Genomic DNA, 19,475 nt, shown 5'->3' with positions numbered 1-19,475 from the left:
TGAAGGAAGTAATTTACCAGAAGAAAAAGGCAGAGCACAGCAAATGCATGTGTTGTCAAACACTTGCGGTGTAGATAGGGAACTTTCAGACATATATTCCTAAGGCTTGCAAATACACGCTGTCAGATGTAAGCTGTAATACCTGAAGATTTCAAAAGCATTTTTATGAATCAAGACCAAGTCATGATTTTAGTATTATGAAAATTGGGGAATGCTACAAAAACAATGCATTTATACGTTTTAAAACGTAAATTTAAAGTTGAATGTTAAAAAAACCCCATAGATTTTAATATATACAGAGGTAAGACAAAAATATTCTGAAGGCAGCGGCTGATCATGAACTAAAAACAATCCCCTATTGTATTTTGAAGACATCATCTCCCCACACTGGCATGTCCCAACAAAAAAAAAAAAAGTTTATATTAAATAACAATAACATTATTTCAGCATGTTAACCACTGAGGTGAATTAACATAACTATTCTAATATAAATTTTCAAATAGCAAATTGTAGGAAAATATACAGAATGCTACGACAGTCAAATTTTAGGTCTACTCAGTGCGTTTTTAACTTTGGCTCTTTCAAGTAATCTTTAGGTTACGTCTATGGTGCAGCTGGATGTGAGATAAAAGCAAAATTACACAAATCATCATGTGACATGGACAAACTAGCTGAGGTAACAAAGCAGTGAAGATGCAGCAGAAGAGACCTGAAGGCGCATTAAAAATCTTTGTATGTAACCCAGGTGCTCTACGGAGGTTTTGTACAGCCCCTATTGCTGCCTTTTCTCTGCTATGGTTAATAAATAAAGCTCAGCAGGCAATCTCAGTCAGAAAAGGAAAGAACATTGAAGAACGGATAAACAAGAGGGCAGGAAAATACAGAGAACATGACAACAAAATGCTGAAATGCAGAAAAAACATTACAGCAAGGCTGAAAGTATTGCTTGTTTACTGTGATGAGGAGATTCAGTGAGATAACAATCACAAATTATTACACAAAAAAGGAAATGGAAAAGAAAAAATAGATCAGGAACTTCTGCTTGCGTATTCATTATATAAGAACTATTCTAGTGAAGTTTTAAAATCAAATTCAAAATAAAAACTGTGTAAAATGGTTACAATATGAGAAATCACTACTATGAGAAGTCAAGCAAACTGACAAAAACGAGGATGCTAGTATGCATAACGGAAGTATCCCCTTTAATATGTCTAATGTTAAAAAGTCAGTACCAAATGTTTATGAGCAGAAGCCCATCGGAAACCTTAGAAGTTACATGGACTGCTGCGAGATTTTCCACATCTTTCTCAGCTTCTGTATCTTCCTCAGGAGCAGTCTCACATTGGACACTGCTGGATCTTGGTGTCCTGAATTAATCTCACAAATCCTACACTTACATACTTCTCAAGTAAGTAATATCTTGTACAAACAAAACACATTTTGACTGAGTAGTGAAATGCTTGGGTATCAATTTAGAGTTTTCTATCTTCCTTAAGAGTAAACTGCTTCTAGGAAGGCTGGAAGTTTTTAACTTCCCCATATTTATATTTTTGGGTAGTAGAGGTCCTAATTCACACAAAACAAGAAGATACAAATTGATCACTTTGAGAAAACATCTGTGGGGAGTCTAGAGGCAAAAAAAAAAAGGTCACTGGAGCATGTTCATTTAACTGACCGGGGTCTGAACAGTCTATATCTGGATATATAGCTTTAGCAACTCATCCTTGGAATGGTAAAAAAGCCAATGGGATAGTTTGCAAGAGTCATTTCTAAGAACTGTATTACTTATTGGTCAGTAATTTGCCAAATTCTTGACAGGTATTGTCTTCCTTCCCACAGCTGTGAAAAATTCTACCATCAAGAATCAAGGGTGATATTCTTAGAAGAAAAATGACAATTAAGCCATTTATTTTAAAATTCCTTCCAAGATACTATAATGTCTGCTTTGCAATTAGATTGTCTGTCCATTTTACAGTGAAGTTACTGAGAAAATGTTTTTCCATTCGCCCATGGAAGTCCTCCTGTTGAACTTTTCATAAGCTCTACCCCAGTTAAAAAATAAATGAGGAAACAATAAGTGCAAATGCAAATGTTAATTGTGTAATTCCTAGAACAAACCTTAGAAAGACAAATTATTTTGCTGAATGAAAACATCAGATATGCTAATGAGTTAATAAATCATGCTTTTCAGTAATTTTATTTTTATATGAAATTATCTATCCAATTAATATTTCTGTTTTCTACTAAAATACTGTTGAAATCAGACATTACTTGAAGTGCCTGCATGAGAAATACATATGGCATCCATGTGTATACAGCAGTGCAATTACTAACACCAATGCTGTGCTAAGACTCCACAGTGATGGAAGACTTGCAAGTGCTGCTCCTAAATGATGCAATCAAGAATGTGCCAGTTCTCTAGGGTGTTAAGTTGATAAACGTTTGCGTAACAGGCACTTCTATTTTTCTTGCTGTGATTAATACAAACACGATGATAAGGGAAACTAAAGGTAAAATTTGCTGCTATTTCTCTTTTAGTACAAAAATCCCTTGTGCCCCTATTTTGCTTAAGAATATGCTTTATTGAAATTTCTGCACATATATTAAATTAGCTTTAACACTTTAACATGACAAATAGGGGTTATTACATAGCAATAGAGAATTCCAGCATTCAGTTTCAATGTAAGATGAACATAATTACAGCAATTTTTGGCTTTGCCATTTTGCAATAATGGAGAATTTGCAGAAACAACTTGTATATTTATTTTACATCATTATTTTCATGCTAACCATTGTTTCCAGAGGTAAATTTAACAAGAATTATAATGTGTTATAAAGAAATATAAAGTAACTGCTCTGTTGTATTTAATTTTTATGTGAACATTATATTATTCACAATAAAAGAAAAACAAATGCAACATATATAGCAAAATGAAATAGATCAGTAAATAGTATTCTTACCAAAGGCCTAAGTTCTGGATGAGTCAAAATATATCCATTGTTTGTAATTGCAAAAGCGTATCCATGAATACCTAACTGGAAGGGTAAATGAGAAAGAAATACTGATTAGCATGGTTTCCAGTCAATTCTTAAACAAAAAAAAAAAATCAGTCAAGGATTTAGTTATCCAGGGTTTAAAGCTGGCATTCATAACCCTTATCCACACAGTATTTCATAATAACATATGCAAAGCTCTGATCCTTGACATTTTGTGAAAATGAGAACCTGTCACTGTGATGAATTCAGCAGATAGCACAATTTTTAAATGTCACACATTCTTTGCTATCTAGGGCACTTATTTTTATGCGCTTTAGAGTGAGTTAGATATACACACATACATGCGACACCATAGCATGTGGCATACACCATAGCATGTGCCCAAGCAAAGGGATACTGGAATTTAGTTAATTCTCTTATTCCCAGGAGGGTTTAGGTTTAGTTTCCTTCATTTGTTCAAGAGATGTTTGTAAAAGAATAATTTAAACCAATGGTGCTGAATGTACTGTTACAGTGAGCAAGGGCTGGTCTGTCACATGTGATATTTACGTCTTCCAGTTCAAAGGCATTTTACTTCTCTGCTAATTCAAGCTCATCTGGAGCCACAGAAGAAGGCATATTCCTACTAAAGAAGCTCCTGTTAAGTTTAGATATTCGTACTGTGTGGAACGATGGGAGACCATCTGAGAGCACTGAAATGCTTTATGAGGCTTAATGGTATATGTGGTCAAATTTAGCACTGTACTTACTTAAATAACAATACTACTCTCTTAAAAATATGCCTATTACATAGTTGACTGCACTCACTGAATGCAATAAAAAAAACTTCAAACCATTTATATGGTCATTCAAACACCCCTTCTCAGCGTAAACTTGCTGCTAATATAGAATCTTTCTGCAGTTCAGTATGTAACTTTTTCCATGTAAAAAGTACATCTCACTATACTTTTTCACCCTTTTCTTTTTCAGTTTTGAAGTAGCATAACATCCTTATATCTTTATTTAAGCATCTTAATGCACTGAGGCATTAAAAACGAACCAACCAAACAAAAAACTAAACCCAAAACTCCAGAACTATCTTGCTTTGGTATTTACTTTACATTTCTTACTAATAACAACCTTTTGTTTCACTTCAGCACATTCTCAAATGCTTTGCTGAAATGGGTCCTTGGGAATTTGTCCGGCATAAAGCAATGTGAGCAAGGTTGACAAGTCAGAATCATTTCTAAGAGACAGGTAGGGTAGTAAGTCTGTTGGCTTCTGTAATTTTCTGGAAATATAAACCAGAGTATGATATTATGGCAAGGTCATAGAGAAAATATACCAGGTAGATTTATACTGTCTCTCTGTGAATGATTGTATACGGTCAACTATATCTGCCATATAAAAGATTGTTTCATAAATTAGCGGTTTTCCTAAAGCAATAAACTTCAGTGAAAGTAATAGAAGGTGATATGTTCTTGGCATCTCTTCATAAAGGAGGGATAACCAAAATAATAACAGTGGACATATTTTACCTATTATAGTATGACAAGTGAACTAGCTGTTGGCTAAATATCAGATCTCAAGTATAATTGTCTGTGTTGATAACTGCAGAATGACATCCAAGCAATGGAAGTCAGGTAAGGAAACAAATGTGGGTGGTATACTTCACAGGAAAAAAATATTTGCCTATTTGAAGCATATCCAGACTCCAAAGGCAGTATTTTATTGTGTGTTGTGCAATATGTGAAACTGCACACTCTCTGCACTTAAAATACTTTGGTTTGAGAGATACTATCACTTACAGCTGAATTCCCATGTTAAACCTTGAACTCTGTCTATAAATGATGGATTCAGAAACGAAAAATCTTTTTCTAACTGCTGTAAAGTGCCACATGAAAACTAAGTATTACTAAACTCAACTCTACCTTATTCAGGAGAAACTGCCACTGACATCTGGGGAACTTTAGTCTAGATAATGACTGCTGAAAATAGCTTACTATTATTATTCATCTTCCTCAGCATAAAATCCACCTCACTCAAGCTAAGAGAATTCCAGGTCAGCAGAATTCTATTTCCAAGCAATCATTTTATATCCATGTGTGAATTTTATTTCACATGCTGCCTCTACAGGAATGGCTCCCAGGGGCCCTTATGCTCTTGCAATCACACAGTCTTTTTACTGTTCAGAAATGTTTATGGTATGTGAGACTGGAAGTTATAACTCAAGTGATTTCACTAACTCAAATGTATTGCATGGTATTGGTGCCTCCTGTAATAATCCTCTCCTGCATTACATTCTGCGATATAAAATGTACTTTCAAATAAAAAGTCTGATATTCAGAAAGAGGATGGTATATTACTTCCACGGAAAACCAAGTCTTAAAAAAACCTATTACATGACAAAGCCAGAAATCTTAATTTTCCTGTCTATCTTCTCTTTTTCTGAATCACTAACTCTGCTGCAATCCCTGTTACTCAGGCCCCACACTCTCTCTAGGTTCTTGTATCCAGACTATGTTCAGATCTTACAGATGGCTTCTGAATACCACTGCTGTGATACAGCATTTTCTATCCAGCCACACACAGCCAAGCTTTCATCTCTGCAGTTACTACAACATTGTTCTTCCTTCTCATTACACATGAAATTTCCTCTACCCATAGCTTCTCAGAAGGCTGCTCCAAAGATTGTTTCCATTGCTCCAAATTGTGCAAAGGAGCAAATTTTGCTCCTTTCTCTTCTACCTTTTACTGATTCTGTGTTTCTGCATACACAAAAGTATATTATGAGTTGCGGTTAACTAACTTGGGTGGTCAGAGCGCTGAAACTGTTCTCTGCTACATACCCTGACCATTTCTCTCCATTCACTGTGCTTTGAGTGTGTAGTCATCTGCTGCCTCTCCCCATAATCTGCAAACTTTTTTCCAGCTGCGATAGCCTTTCTGTTCTGTGTTTACATAGCATCTAGCCCAGTGGGATCCAGGTCCCAGGAAATTACTCCGATACACCTTATCAACACTATTGCCAGTATTTTATGCATTATTCTTACACATTTTTTGTTTATTTTAAACTTTCCAGTTACTGCATAATCATCTACAAAATCATCTGGTAGTGGCTAATGCATTTAAATTATAATTAAAACCAATAGGAAGATTTTTTTTTTTTCCTCCTAATTAGAATTATCTACAAAAACATGGAGGAATATTCAAAGGCACTCACAAGTCAGCTTATTCCTCTAACCCTCTTAGAAATCAGTAAACGGCAGCGTGGCACCCAATTAAGAGGAAAGCACAACGAAATTTCACAACAGATGAAGTGTATCAAACTTTGAAAACTTTTATGATAATTATTTTTTAAGAATTTTACAGAAGAGTTGTCTCTGTGGAAAAAAAAGTAGAGGGAAATGTCTAGCAAATACTGGGTAGGAGAGGAGGAACCACTAGTCTAGTTAGACAGGTATTTGTTCAAATTCCTGAAATGTGCCACTTGCTTTAATTCAAGGAGACGACTAATCTGGGACATGGAACTGAGACAGGAAGTGCCACACACAGGCAGGAAACCTAAAGCACTAAGGATATATTTTCAAATGGTTTTCATACGAAGTCATGCAATTTTCCAGCACTATTTTCTGGTTATTTTGTGTGGTATTCTGATTGTATAGTGTGGTTGAACTATTTCATTGATTTTATTACAGACAATACTTAATATTGTCTTCTAGAGCATACTGTGATCATCAAAAATGTGAAGATCAAGCCACATATTAATTTTGGTATTAAAAACTGCACTTAATCTCAGGATCAACAACATTTAGCCATCAGCCACTACAGAGCTAAAATTCCTGAGGAAAACGAGTGAAATAATGGGGCTACATCAGTATAAATGATATTAATGTGCTAAATAAATTGTTATATTATACTGAATATAAAGGATATATCATTTGTGTATTACCTTGTATTTTGGAATAGTTTTTAAAAGCTCTTTAACAGGAACATCAGTGCCAACTACGCCCAGAAGAATCCCTTTAGATCTCTGAAAAGAACAATAAAATATGCACTCGAAATCACAATAATAAGGAACATCCTCAGCACTCATTTCACATTGCAGCTATTCTGCAGAAAGTAATAGATAACAGATAAATTATTTAAAAAGTGGGGAAAGCAGACACTAACTCATCTGATCAAACAGTCATTTAATCAATAATATTGCTCCTTTCTACTTTATCTGCAATTCACATAGAAAAGGCATGCAAACTTTTGATAGTTTGTGAGTCCTGCAACAGAAAACTTCCTCATGAAAAACAGTTTTTTAATTAAAATATCTTACTCCCTTCTTTCCCAATTTCTCCTGCCATTTGATAAACAAAAGAGAAAGATTAAGGGGAAAGAACATGTACTTTTCTTTAATAATCTGTTAAATTAGTAAAGATAAACTGGTATATACACAATGTACATATGACTAAATTCAGAGTCTATGAAATAGAAACCTACCAGTACAAAGAAGAAAAGGATATAGATTATTTGCTGTAAAAAGGTAATATAAGTGTGAGAAAACCCTAAGGCCTAATGTTAGCTGAGATTTTCTCTAACATAGGGTTTTATTATTTTCCTAAGGTTTCTAGGGTATAGTTATTTGGGAATTTTTGTGCTAACAAAAGGATATTAACTGCAGATAAAAGAAGAGATGAAAAATCTTTAGAGTAGACTAAAATCTTATTAGAACCCTGAAACTAACTTCATTAGAGTCACCCCATTGTCACACGACAGAAATAGTCTGAGTACTTACAGTCTCATTTTGCTTACTAAATACTGGCATGGCAACAGTTGTCATCAACACCAATCCCTGATCATCAGCAAGCTATATTTGAAAAAGAAACATTATCTCTAAGAACTAAGGAACAATTACAGACATGTGATTGCATTTTTCAATTACATTCCCGTAATTTTATATGAGATAAGGCAATTTATCTAAATGATGCTTATGCAGTTTGACTTGCAGTCAGTGCAGCCCAGCCCAGCCTCATTCCAACCATCCCAGCTCTGCCCACCCCGCCATCTGCATCGGCAGGAAAGATGCCTCATCTTCATTTCTATTGCAGTCTCCCATGAGAGGTACGAAGGGGCTGAAATGTGGATTGTGGAAGCATCATGTGCAGTAGCAAAGCAGCTGGAGCTCTGTTCTACATCTTTCCCAGTGTCAGTTCTGCCAGCATTGCCTCAGGCTGTTTTCTCCCAGCAAGGAGCAAGAGACCATGAGTTGCGTGCACTTTGTTCTGGTCCAGACTGAGATCTCATCAGCTAAAACAGCAGCAGAAAGGATGACAGCCAGTTAGGATCCCAGGAGCATCTTTGCTCCATACTGTTTCAGTTTGCAGGACAAAAAGGCGGCATAAAGCATTAGCTGATTCTGTACATCAGGTTTCAGTATATTTCTTCTATTTAAGGAGAAAACAGATCTCCTGACCTTGGTTCCATTCAGGAAAAACATGTAGAATGCTTATCATTGGCCACAGGAGAGTGACGCTGCTCAGACTATGGTCTCTTCATGCCCTCTGGCCGTACTACATCTTTGCCATGAGGCAAAGGCTAACTGTGATGCTCAAAGCAAGCCCTGCTCTGTGTGCCTGTGGATCTTCACCATCTATAGATGAAAGATAACTCAAACAGGAAGTTGAGAGTTAAACTCTTCCTGCCCCTATAACTTTGGAAGATGTTTAAAGCTGAAGAGGCTTACTCAACACTTAAAAGCATGGCACATCTAGTTAGAATCACAACTGGAGATTTTGTAGAACACAAAGTCTGCTTTGTTACATCTTTGTTTAGCCAGATGGACAAGGTAATAGAGACAATCTTCCTGAGAAATACTGTAGGTGACAGTCATGCCCAAATGCAACTGTGATATTCTCCTACTACCCCTATATCAGTAGTACATTTTCCATATTCACACAGTATTTCTAATATATTTTTTGAGAATTGTTGTGATTTTTTTTTTTTGTTAACAAAGCTTTTGTTATTAATGAAGCAACAGCTATCAACTCCCCAAATTCTCAGAACACAAGTCGTAAATTATGACCAACATATTTTGTGAAGCAGGTTTCACATTAACAAATCAGACAAATAAATCTGGAACACTACATGTCTTGCAGCTCCCAGTCTGCTTCAGGAGAGTTTCAGTTTCCCAGACAAGTGTATTTCCTGAAGCATGGCACTATCTCATGGTGAGGAGGAATGTTTGCAGACATCAGACATGAAAAAAAATGGGGTTTAGTATCAAGAAGGTTTACATCTGATAAGGAATCAATAGGGACATGAGGTGGAACCAACTTATGATCATGCTTGCTTTTTTGTTTTATTTTCCTTTTTAATAAGAAGATATATTTCCAGTCCTGATAGAATCCTTTATGTATTAAGCAATCGTAAGTTATTAAACCAAACAACAACAACAACAACAACAAAACCAAAAAACAACAACTCAGCAAAACACGAAGTTCAGAGGTTGCACTTGAAAGTCAAAAATAGCTGACCTAGTGTAAGAATTTACTCTCCTTGGCCAGAGTAGTAGAATCAAGCACGCTGACATGATTTGTATGGAGGGAAGCCTTCTGTGGTATGACAGTCAATAGTCCCAAACACATGTACACCAGGAAGTGAAAAAGCATTCTGCTGATTATGGGGTGACATCTTGGAGTGTTTAGAGATTTTATATGATTGCCCAGGGTTATTGTTCTCTGACACTACGTATTTGTCAAGTATCAGTACAGTATTATGTTACGAGTCCACTCTCTCTCAAGAGATTACTAAAAACAATGTGTTGGATAGGATGCCAGCCAAGGGACTGTCAGTAAAGTTTTAGGGTGTTTGAAATTCTTTAAATGGAGAAAAAAAAGCAATATGAAGTTCCTGGGAAATTCTGAGAGAACAGGTCATTAACTCTCAGAACTAACTATGGAAGTATGCAGAGAACGATTGCCTTGTAATTATGGTATCTGCAAGAACCACCAAGGTTTGGCTGCTGCAATAATTTCTTTAGAAGGGCAATCTTATAGTCCAGTCCATTTGATTTTTGTTTAGCAGATGGACAAGTTGTTGGACACTTCCATAAGTGGAGTCAGCAAATAACTGGATGACAGATGAGTTGTATTTGCAATGTTTCACTAAGTCACCAGCTCAAGCTGCAGTAATTGTTTCACAAAAATTGTCAGATTCTGAGGAATTATCTGCTGGGGAGGAGCACAGCATTATTCCCTGGGCAATGACATTCTTGCAGAAATACTTTGAAATAGTAGAATTTTAGCCACTGGGTATTTCTGCTAAGATAATTAATGCTAGAGTCCATTAATAAATTGCAAAGGAAGCCATGATCTAGGTATCTGGCATTGATGCTTTGCAAGTCTGACAATTTCTTACATATAAAAGAATGCTCTAACAGCTCATGTAAGTGTTTGAAAAATTTAGTTATTCTGAGGAAAAAAAAAAAAGAAAAAAAAAGTAATATGCCCTCTAATCACTGATAAAACTTTAGCTTAGATGAGTTATATCCAGAATAAACAAGCATCACTGATATCCTTAGGACTGGCTAGAATTTTTTTTTTTAATTCATCAGCAAATACTTAATTAGAAGTTAACGCTTAATGAAAAATGTTAGATATCACAAACTCAGAATAACAAGTTCAATATATAACGATAAAGTCTCAGAATGACTACTAAGTTTAAAAGTTCAGGTGATTGTGTAATTAGTAATAAACTTTTTGGTTATTCAATTATTATTTGTTTTTCCTCACAAAAAAATATAAACAATCCTTAAGATTCCCAGACTAATTAACTGGACATCACAAAGTCATAGGCTCGGAAAAGAATTATGTAGGCATGAAAAAAAGAAAATACTGTGGTCAAAATTTCTTACAGGAAACTTCTTAGAGAATTTTTTTTTTTTTTTTTAATAAGCACAAAATGCATGTTTTTATACAACATAGAACTTGGTTACACATATATAAGGGAGTTTTTTCAGTGTTACTGGCAAATAGAGCAAATCATACTTATCCTAATATAACACAATAAAGTCACCAGATGGAGAGTTACTAGTTACATAGAGGGAAGGGTCCTTGGGAATGGCAATGTGAAACACTATTAATTTAATCTTAATCTTTAAACAGGCTTTACCTTAACCATTTTTGTCCACCCAGTCTCTTAGGAGTAACTAATATGAGTAACTAATACTAATAGTTACTGCTATTTTTACAAAGGTATGTTTTATGTGGCATAATAATTCTCCACAGTCTGATGATTCAAAATTGTTTAAAGCTACATGCTAAGCTTACTTGGTTCATCCTTACTAATCCGCACATATTTTGGGCGTTGGCATGATTCCTGGGAAAGAAAGAGTAAGATTTGACAAAAATATATTCACACAATATTATGTTTGTTTCGTATATAGTTTCTGCCGAAACAAAATGCTGCTGGCAGACCAATAGTGTCCACAAATAAGGACTGACTTGGACAAAAGTTCTCCCAAATGTTGGAACCTCATCTAAATATATATGCAGAGCCACTAATGACTTTCAATTTCTCCAACACTGTTTTGAATGCTTGTTCTGTTCTCAAAGAAAATCCTCTATTTCTTTTCTTCCCCTCTATACCATACTGTTCTTTTTTCCAGTGTTTAATAATATCTCTTTACAGATCAGGCTAAGTATTAACAAATCAAGGTCCTTTCTGTTTCTTCAGTTTTTATATCCCTGATAAGTGTCTAAGCTTATTCTTTACCCAGGGCACCACATTAGTTAACACATACAGGCTCTAATTGACACTGAAGTTACCTATTTAGCAGCATAACAGTTACTGCACTTTTATTTCCTTCAAGAGGTTACATAATATGAAGAAAAAGGCAAGGAAACAAAAGCTGCTTCATCCCCAACCGTCCAGGAAAATAAAAATTCCACTGGCAAGCTCCGACACTTGAGGTTCCAACAGATGTTACTAAGGAAAAGGTATGTGCTTTGAAGTGCCTGTTGAACCATTTTAGTGCTCAGTATTTTTTGCTATAAAATTAAACAATATAAGCAGCAGCATTCAAATGCATCTAAACACTTCCCAGATCCAGTACAGCATCATGCAGGGTATAAGATTGAACCAAATAAAAATCGGTGAAGTAGTACAAAAATAGTCTCAAGTAATGGTTCTGTTGGATGTTGCTGCCATTTCCTAGCTGTGAAATTTTCAAAGATGCTTCAAGAAGTTTAGTTTACAGATACCACTGACCTCTGTCAGGACTTGGGCATCTAATTTCATTAGGCCTCTGAAAATTCTAGACAGCTATTAATTGCTGTTGTCTTTTTAGAAATATTGGCAAAATATAACCATAAAGTAATCACTGAAAAACAGTTTAACAATTTTAGGCATAGATGGTATGTGTGCACTAACTTAGAATTTTGTTCTACTTAAATGTATCTGCACAGACAAGAAAATTTCATCTTCTGCTAAGAATATCAACTCACAAAAAAACATGATTTCCTCTAAAGTTTATTAATAAACCAAAAGCAACAAACCAAACCTTAATTTAATCTCCTTCTGAGCTTAGCTTCCACTCAAGATCTTAATGAATAAATTTTCTTTCCTTCCTGCCATGGGCAGAAGGTATTCCCATCTCTTTTACATCATGAGTGAAACTAGTAGACCCCTTCTGTCAGGTGATTCTGGGAATATTTAAGCAGAACACTGCCCCCCATTTAAGCAGAACCACCATTACAAGAAAAATACAAGGCAACTTTAGCCTTAAAGAGCTATGACATGCCAGTGATTTGACAGTGCTTGACTGGACAATGAACATACAAAAATATCAGATTGGTGCAATAAGAACTCAAGGGAGTTCAGTTCTGTGAAATATTAAACGTGTGCGGATTCATGCATATGGGTACATATGCTTATGGGAGACTCCTGAACTGTACAGCCCCTCAGATGTTTCTTATTCCTTCAAGTCTGGAAAGATATGCTCACATAAACACAAGCACTTCAACTTTTATTATTCCTGTGGCTCTCAAAAACAGAATTACAATGGTGGAGTAAAAATACATGTACTTCAATGCCTCAGTTCAGTTCATTTGAAATTTGGATGAATTATGCTGCAGAATATTCATTTTTCAACATGTTAATCTAATAGTATTGCAAAAAAAAAAGTAACTTCTTGTAGTTTCTCCAACTTGCCCCAGTATGTTTTTGTCTCAGAATTGCTAGGCTACTTTGGATGACATTGGCAAGAAAACCTAAAACTAGAACCTCAAAAAAAACGTAGAGTTTTCAACTAGATCCCAGGATTTTGTAAGTTATCATCTACAGACTAAAATGATGAATTAAAGAGAGAGTATTAGTCATTTGCCCCAGAAATCTGTTCTGTTGAAAAGACCTAGTGGTAACAGTTTTAGGCAGGAATCTATAAGAGGGCCATGGATACTCAGCTTCATAAAATGCTTAGCAAACAATAACAAACCTTTAAAACTCATTTCAAGAATGAGGAAAAATGTAGGGATGTATTTGAAGTATGAGGTTCATGCTGAAGGTTTTTTTTCTTCTTCACTACCTTGCTACAACTTCCCATCCCACCTCCCTTCTTCCTTTTCCCACTCCACATAGGCTTGCTTCACAAGGTGGTGTCTTCTCCTGCAACTACTGCGCTTTTATGCGTGAGCAGAGAAACGAGGCAGGCTGGAAGCAGCAAAGAATTGTAATTTCATCATTTCATTGTGTTTTATACAGACTACAAGAATAAGGAATATCTATGATTTTTTTTGCTTAAATTAAAATTATGGCTTGGGACAACGTAGAACCTGTGTGAGTGTATCAAGTTACAGACATTTCTGTGTTTAGCACACAGAAACTAAACACCAAACCCCCCTCATATTGTAAAATAGTTACTTAGAGGTTGCAAATTGCTGACTCAAAAATGTTATTAAAAGTCAGCTTGCTTGTTCAGGAGTGTGAGAAAGAAATTCGGAAACTAAATTTAAGATTGTGATTAACATGTAGGTGAAAATTTTAATGCAGTTTTCTGAATAGATCACTCAACTTTATATACATTATGAAACTGAAAGACAATAGCTTCTTGTCAGCAGGAAACAGATCCAAAGGAACACTAAACCAGGTTAAAAATATTTACTTCATGTTATTTTGTACTTCATTAGATTCAATTTAACTCCTATAATTTTATAAAAATGCTAAAACAACTAGTCATGCATTTCAATGCAAAAGCAGCTTTGCAAATTTTCTATTTTCTATTCCCAGTGACAGTTAATTCAACACTTCAAAGTATAAGAAGGTAAATGATGCAGGGAATGATAAATGATGCTCCCAAATGGCTGAAAGATGATAGCATCAAGATAAAAGGAGAGCAAAGCACTACTTACAGAAGTTAAGGGGTAACACAGAAAGAGAGAAGAAAGCTGTCAGGAACTTTTGGGCAACAAATATCATCAAAACATTTCTACATGGAGAAAATATGATTCTGTTCATGAAAGAATCATTAAAAAACTACTTTCCTAAATGTTCCTAAACACAACTATCTGCTTCTGATTTGTGTGCCTAATTTATTCACTTCTACCTCTTCACACAAGCTAAGTAGAACAAAACATCACAGCAGGAGTAGGACAACAGATTTTGAATCCTGCTGTGTTTGCTCAAGAAAGCAAGGAAAGCTTTGCTACTAGGAAACAAAACACCTTTTTGAGCTATTAAGGAAGAATAGCTTTTGCTCATTGATGAACACAAAAGCTGCTTTTCAAAACTGTTTCAAAGATAAAAGTCATTTTGGAAGTCAAACTGAAAAAGTCTGAAAATTGATAAGTTTGAGTTACTAGTTTGTTTTATCACTATTTTCACAGCCCTGTGGGATGGTTACGTAAAAAAAAAAAAAAAACACACAGAAAAGCAACATAGAGGACATCTAAAATTCACATGAATTTGTTCCATTTGTCTGGATAGTGGCTCTTTCTTTTAGATACGTTGGCTCTTCCTAGACATACTTTCTTCTGAAAGCTACATAACCATATTAAATCAGCATGTCTATCACCTGAATTTATGATGGGGTTTTTTTTTGGTTTTCTGGTATTTTCTGTTTGAGTACAGAGTATTTCACAAAGATCTTTTCAAGACAAATATCATGGTACAACAAACATCCATCTTAAACTCCTCATACTTCATTTTACCTGCACTTTAATTCTGAATTTGCAACAATTTGATTTAAAGGAGATAGCATAATAGTTTTTAATTATTATTTAACTGCCATAGAGAGTTCAGAACCTACAGGTCTTCAAAATCAATAGCTAATCAGCACAGAACATTCACTGAACACTGAGAAGACTGTAGGCAAAGCGTGTCACATAAAAGACACAATACTTTTCATCAAGATGACCAAGTATTTATAACAGATATAAAATAGTAAAGGTAAACTTGGAATTCCATATTTTTTCTTTCAGATCATTCAAAGATTAAAGTGAACATGTTTAGAGAGACATGACTGTTTGAAACGTTTATAGAGAAAACATTGCAAGATGATACATAGATTCCAACAAAAACACAGTACAAGTTCAGACGCCATATGGCAAAACATGAACACTGGTAACTAAGTCATTCATAAAGTCATGCCTCAGCCCTGCGCTGCAAGAGATCGTCTTGTTTTGTTCGTAAGCTATCAGGCCATGCTTATGAAAAGGCTGATTTCTTACCTGAAGTTACCAAAAATGCTTGTGGATTACTTGTAGCTGTCCTCCCTCCCTATCCCATGCCTTCCTTCCCACCCCTCGCTTCTTTCCATGAAAGTAGTATACAGTCAAGTGGACATCAGGCACACATATACAAAATACGTGGCTTTAGTTCTGTGTTAAGTTTGCTCAACAGGTAGACACATTTTAATATTTTTCACTACAAACCACAAAACAACATCTAGCTTTTCTATTTTTTGGATGCGTTAATTATATTTGTGATATATACAAGGATGATGCAACAGGTATCACACATTTCTTCAAGCTTCCCGCAATCATTGTGCTATCATGATGTGCAGTGGTGACTCCGGTAGCATACCATATCGATGCAGAAGTTGTTTAAAGGCAAGGGCATAGTATATGAAAACTGTATGCAACCTATTAGAGAAGTCAAATGCTGGGTGTACTCAAAGATGTGTTGATAGATACAGTGGGGAGCAGTAAAAAGGTACCAGCTAAACCATGGGTTCCATAGTCTCCACAATAGAGACAAAATGATCCAGAGATGTTTCACATTGAGTAATGGGATGACTTTTTAAAACATTATTATTATTTCCAATTGTTGATAAAATAGCCTCCCTGTTGTTTTAAAGTTGTAGGCTACTATATGCCTATCATGTTAAAACAGCTCATATGTTTGAAGAGCTGCTCTCAGCAAGTACCTTAGCTGGCACTGATGTCAGCTACCCTGCTGCTGAACTCGAGCCCCCGTTACAGTGAACTAGTTCACTGATCACTACTGTACCATACTCACAACACCATGGAAACATGAAGGACTGGTGAATACTTTGAATGACTAAGATTTGATTAAAATATTTTACCTTTTGAGCCTGAGGGAGCTGGAAAACAACAAAACAGAACAAGCAATCATTACACATTAATTTAATTTGAACAGCTACTTTAGCTGTTGTATTCATAAAATCACAAACATAATATAAAATAAAGTATAAAGGAAAGAAACTAGAGAAACTAGGTTTACATTGCCAATTGATTCAACTTATGAAGGGCTTATTAACTTAGTTTATTATTTGACAGCTTCTCTACTAGGTATCACAAAAGCACCACGCAACTTGTCAAATACCACAATACTATGAGAAGGACTGTTTTCTCATCAGATATGGTATCACACCTGAACTGTGAAGTAGTTCCATCTTCCTGTACACAAATATAATTCAATATCAAGACAGTTTTAGCTTTAAAACCATTCATTCTTGATTTGTAAACATCTAAATCTACACTTATTATGAATTAAATTGTCATTAAGAGCTGTTTATCATATTAAAGTAGAAGGCTGTATTCTCTATGACAGAGAAAATACAACAAAATGGTAATAGAAAGTTAATGACTGCTTATGCAACCATATTATCATATATGCATAATATACAATAATGTATGCATAGAACAATACATTTCTGTACTTTAAACATAAGTATGATTATATGTACATATATGCAAACAAAAGGTGTTTATGCATATATGTACATATTTATACCACACAGATGTTCTTGGACAAGATTAGCCATACCTGCCTGTATGCACACTATTTACTGTAGCAACAACCCATGTAAAAAGGCATGGAGAGTAGGCAGTAGACTCCATGACATACCAAATATCTTACTTATCAAGAGCTGAAAAAGGAGTTCTGTTCTCACTTCAGGAAAAATAAAACCCACTGTAGGTGGTGGAGAGGAACTTAGAAAAATAAACTATTATGGGCACAATACAGCTTTCCCTTTTTCTGTATTCTCCTGCTCTTACTTTCATACTCACAGAAAAATTCACCATACACAGCAATCTAGCCTTGTGCTAAATCCACCTTCTCAGATGATGTCTTTTTCCAGTATAAACTATTTCTTTACAGGCATCAGCTGAACACAGAAACAGGCAGGTGAATCAATATCAAACGCAAAAAGCCCTTCCAGATCTCTAGTGAGCTTCTGACTGACCTTTTGTCCCTGCTCTGAATTAAAAGATAGAAAAAACAACTTCCATCTAGTACTCTGCTAAAAGCTAATGTCCACATTAGTATATGTCATCAAAGAGAATTGTCACGCGATCTCTAATTCACAAATACTGAAAGCAGCCAGCCACAATTTCTCTGTTTTCACAACATGAAATATAACAATCACGGCAGGGAGAATTGCTGCAAGTAAAATTATTTCATCCTAAAACTTGAATGATCCCATAGTAAAATACGAGCCACGATCACATTAAAGTATGAGCTACATGTGTTTCTTTAATTTCTATTTATTATATAGAATAATATACGAAGGTTGCTGCAGAAATTGCAGATACCTGATGAACTATAACATGACCAAAATCCTGCATAATAGGTGAGAGCATTACTTAAAGCAGTTAAAAGCTTTTCTAAACATTTATCTAGGTATAAGTCTTTGACTTGGTTAACTGAAATGCATGCACACACAATGCTCTATTGGGTCTTCAAATTAAGTTGAATCCTTATACAAATATTAGTACTCTTTGATGCAATTTTTATTACTTGTTTTCAGAACTCCAGGTCACTCCTATTTGAGCACAGCCCTTCAGATACATATGGTTTGGTCAAGTTTTGCCATGTGAGGGAATTACAGTCAGATGGAATGCAAGTGAGGATATCTGATTAATAACTAACACACAAACTAGATGCTACATGCTTTTGTATGTGAAACTGTTCCTACTGCTTTTACTGAGATTATTTTCAAAAGCACGTTAATAAGAGTTAATATCAACTGCTGCTGAATTCAGTTTGTCAATCCCATTTAGAGCCTTTTATAAAATCAAGAATCTTTCCTTGCTCTGAAACATTAGTAGTCAAAGCCTTGATGAAAAATAACAAGGTCAGCAAACAAGGTTTACATTCCATGGTGCTTTTTCCTGGGCTGGCATTCTTTTCACTTTTCATCTAAGCTTCAAAATCCAGGTTCACACTCTTTACCTTGAAAAAAACCGACCTGTCTTTGTTACAGTCAGACAAATCTTCATTCTGTTGCTGATTTGAAACTTGGCTGTTACAAGATCCTATATGTCAGCAATTCAGTTTAATCACTGCTACAAATTCCTTTGAAATAAACTCTGGAGGTTTGTCTGACATTACCCCTTCTGGGAGGCCATAGGAAACAAATAATTTTCCTAACAATAACAGTCCTCTGGTCTGACCCTTTATTGCACAGTCTAAAAACTGCCTGTCTCTGTGTAAACCCCAGCAGGTTTCCTCTGATTCCTCTGGTCTGCTTTATACACTGATGAGTAAACAATGTCATCTCTCCCTGCCCCTCAAAAAACACTGCAGATCTTTCTATTCCACTTGCACCTACGGTAAACCATGCCATTTTGGTGTCTTTATTCAGCTCCAACCACAACAAAGTACCTCCTGTTCCTGTTCGTTTTCCATTAATGTCTCTTACTCCCTCTGACGATTGTCTCTAAAGAGGATACATAACAGGGCATATATTTATTTTACTTGCTCCTAGTTTACCCTCTGGGTAATACATGTTTTGTTAAAATGACTGTGGCTGAGGGGCAGGGAGAAAGTCTGGCCGTTTGCTGTCTCCCGGCTGTTGCAGGTTGGATCAGAAGAAGCCTTCCAAAGGGAAGCACGCCTTCCTCCACACAGCCGTGAGGTAAGCAGACACTGGTGCAGCACCACCTGCTGCAGCAGGGACAGGAGCCTGCAGACCTATAGGCACCAGGGGAAGCTTGAGAGGATTTTCTGATGTAGAAAAATGGACTTGGGGATCTTGATGGAACTGT

At 35.6% G+C, this 19,475-nt stretch overlaps 1 protein-coding gene across 1 annotated transcript in view; it reads right to left on the bottom strand.

Moving 5' to 3' along the window:
* The window catches only part of CACNA2D3 (calcium voltage-gated channel auxiliary subunit alpha2delta 3), a 432,124-nt gene that overhangs the window by 109,678 nt on the left and 302,971 nt on the right, over positions 1–19,475 (bottom strand). The window contains exons 15-18 of the mRNA XM_086755496.1: positions 16,547–16,564; positions 7,763–7,834; positions 6,929–7,009; positions 2,962–3,036 (exon numbers count right to left, since the gene is read on the bottom strand). Of these exons, the coding sequence (XP_086611622.1) occupies positions 2,962–3,036; positions 6,929–7,009; positions 7,763–7,834; positions 16,547–16,564 (246 nt within the window). The remainder of the gene's footprint in view (positions 1–2,961; positions 3,037–6,928; positions 7,010–7,762; positions 7,835–16,546; positions 16,565–19,475) is intronic.

This window comes from Chlamydotis macqueenii, chromosome 10 (genome assembly GCF_036417535.1).
Source record: "Chlamydotis macqueenii isolate bChlMac1 chromosome 10, bChlMac1.mat, whole genome shotgun sequence".
In the NCBI taxonomy this organism is placed as follows: domain Eukaryota; kingdom Metazoa; phylum Chordata; class Aves; order Otidiformes; family Otididae; genus Chlamydotis; species Chlamydotis macqueenii.
This window is presented reverse-complemented; position numbering and strand designations above follow the sequence as displayed.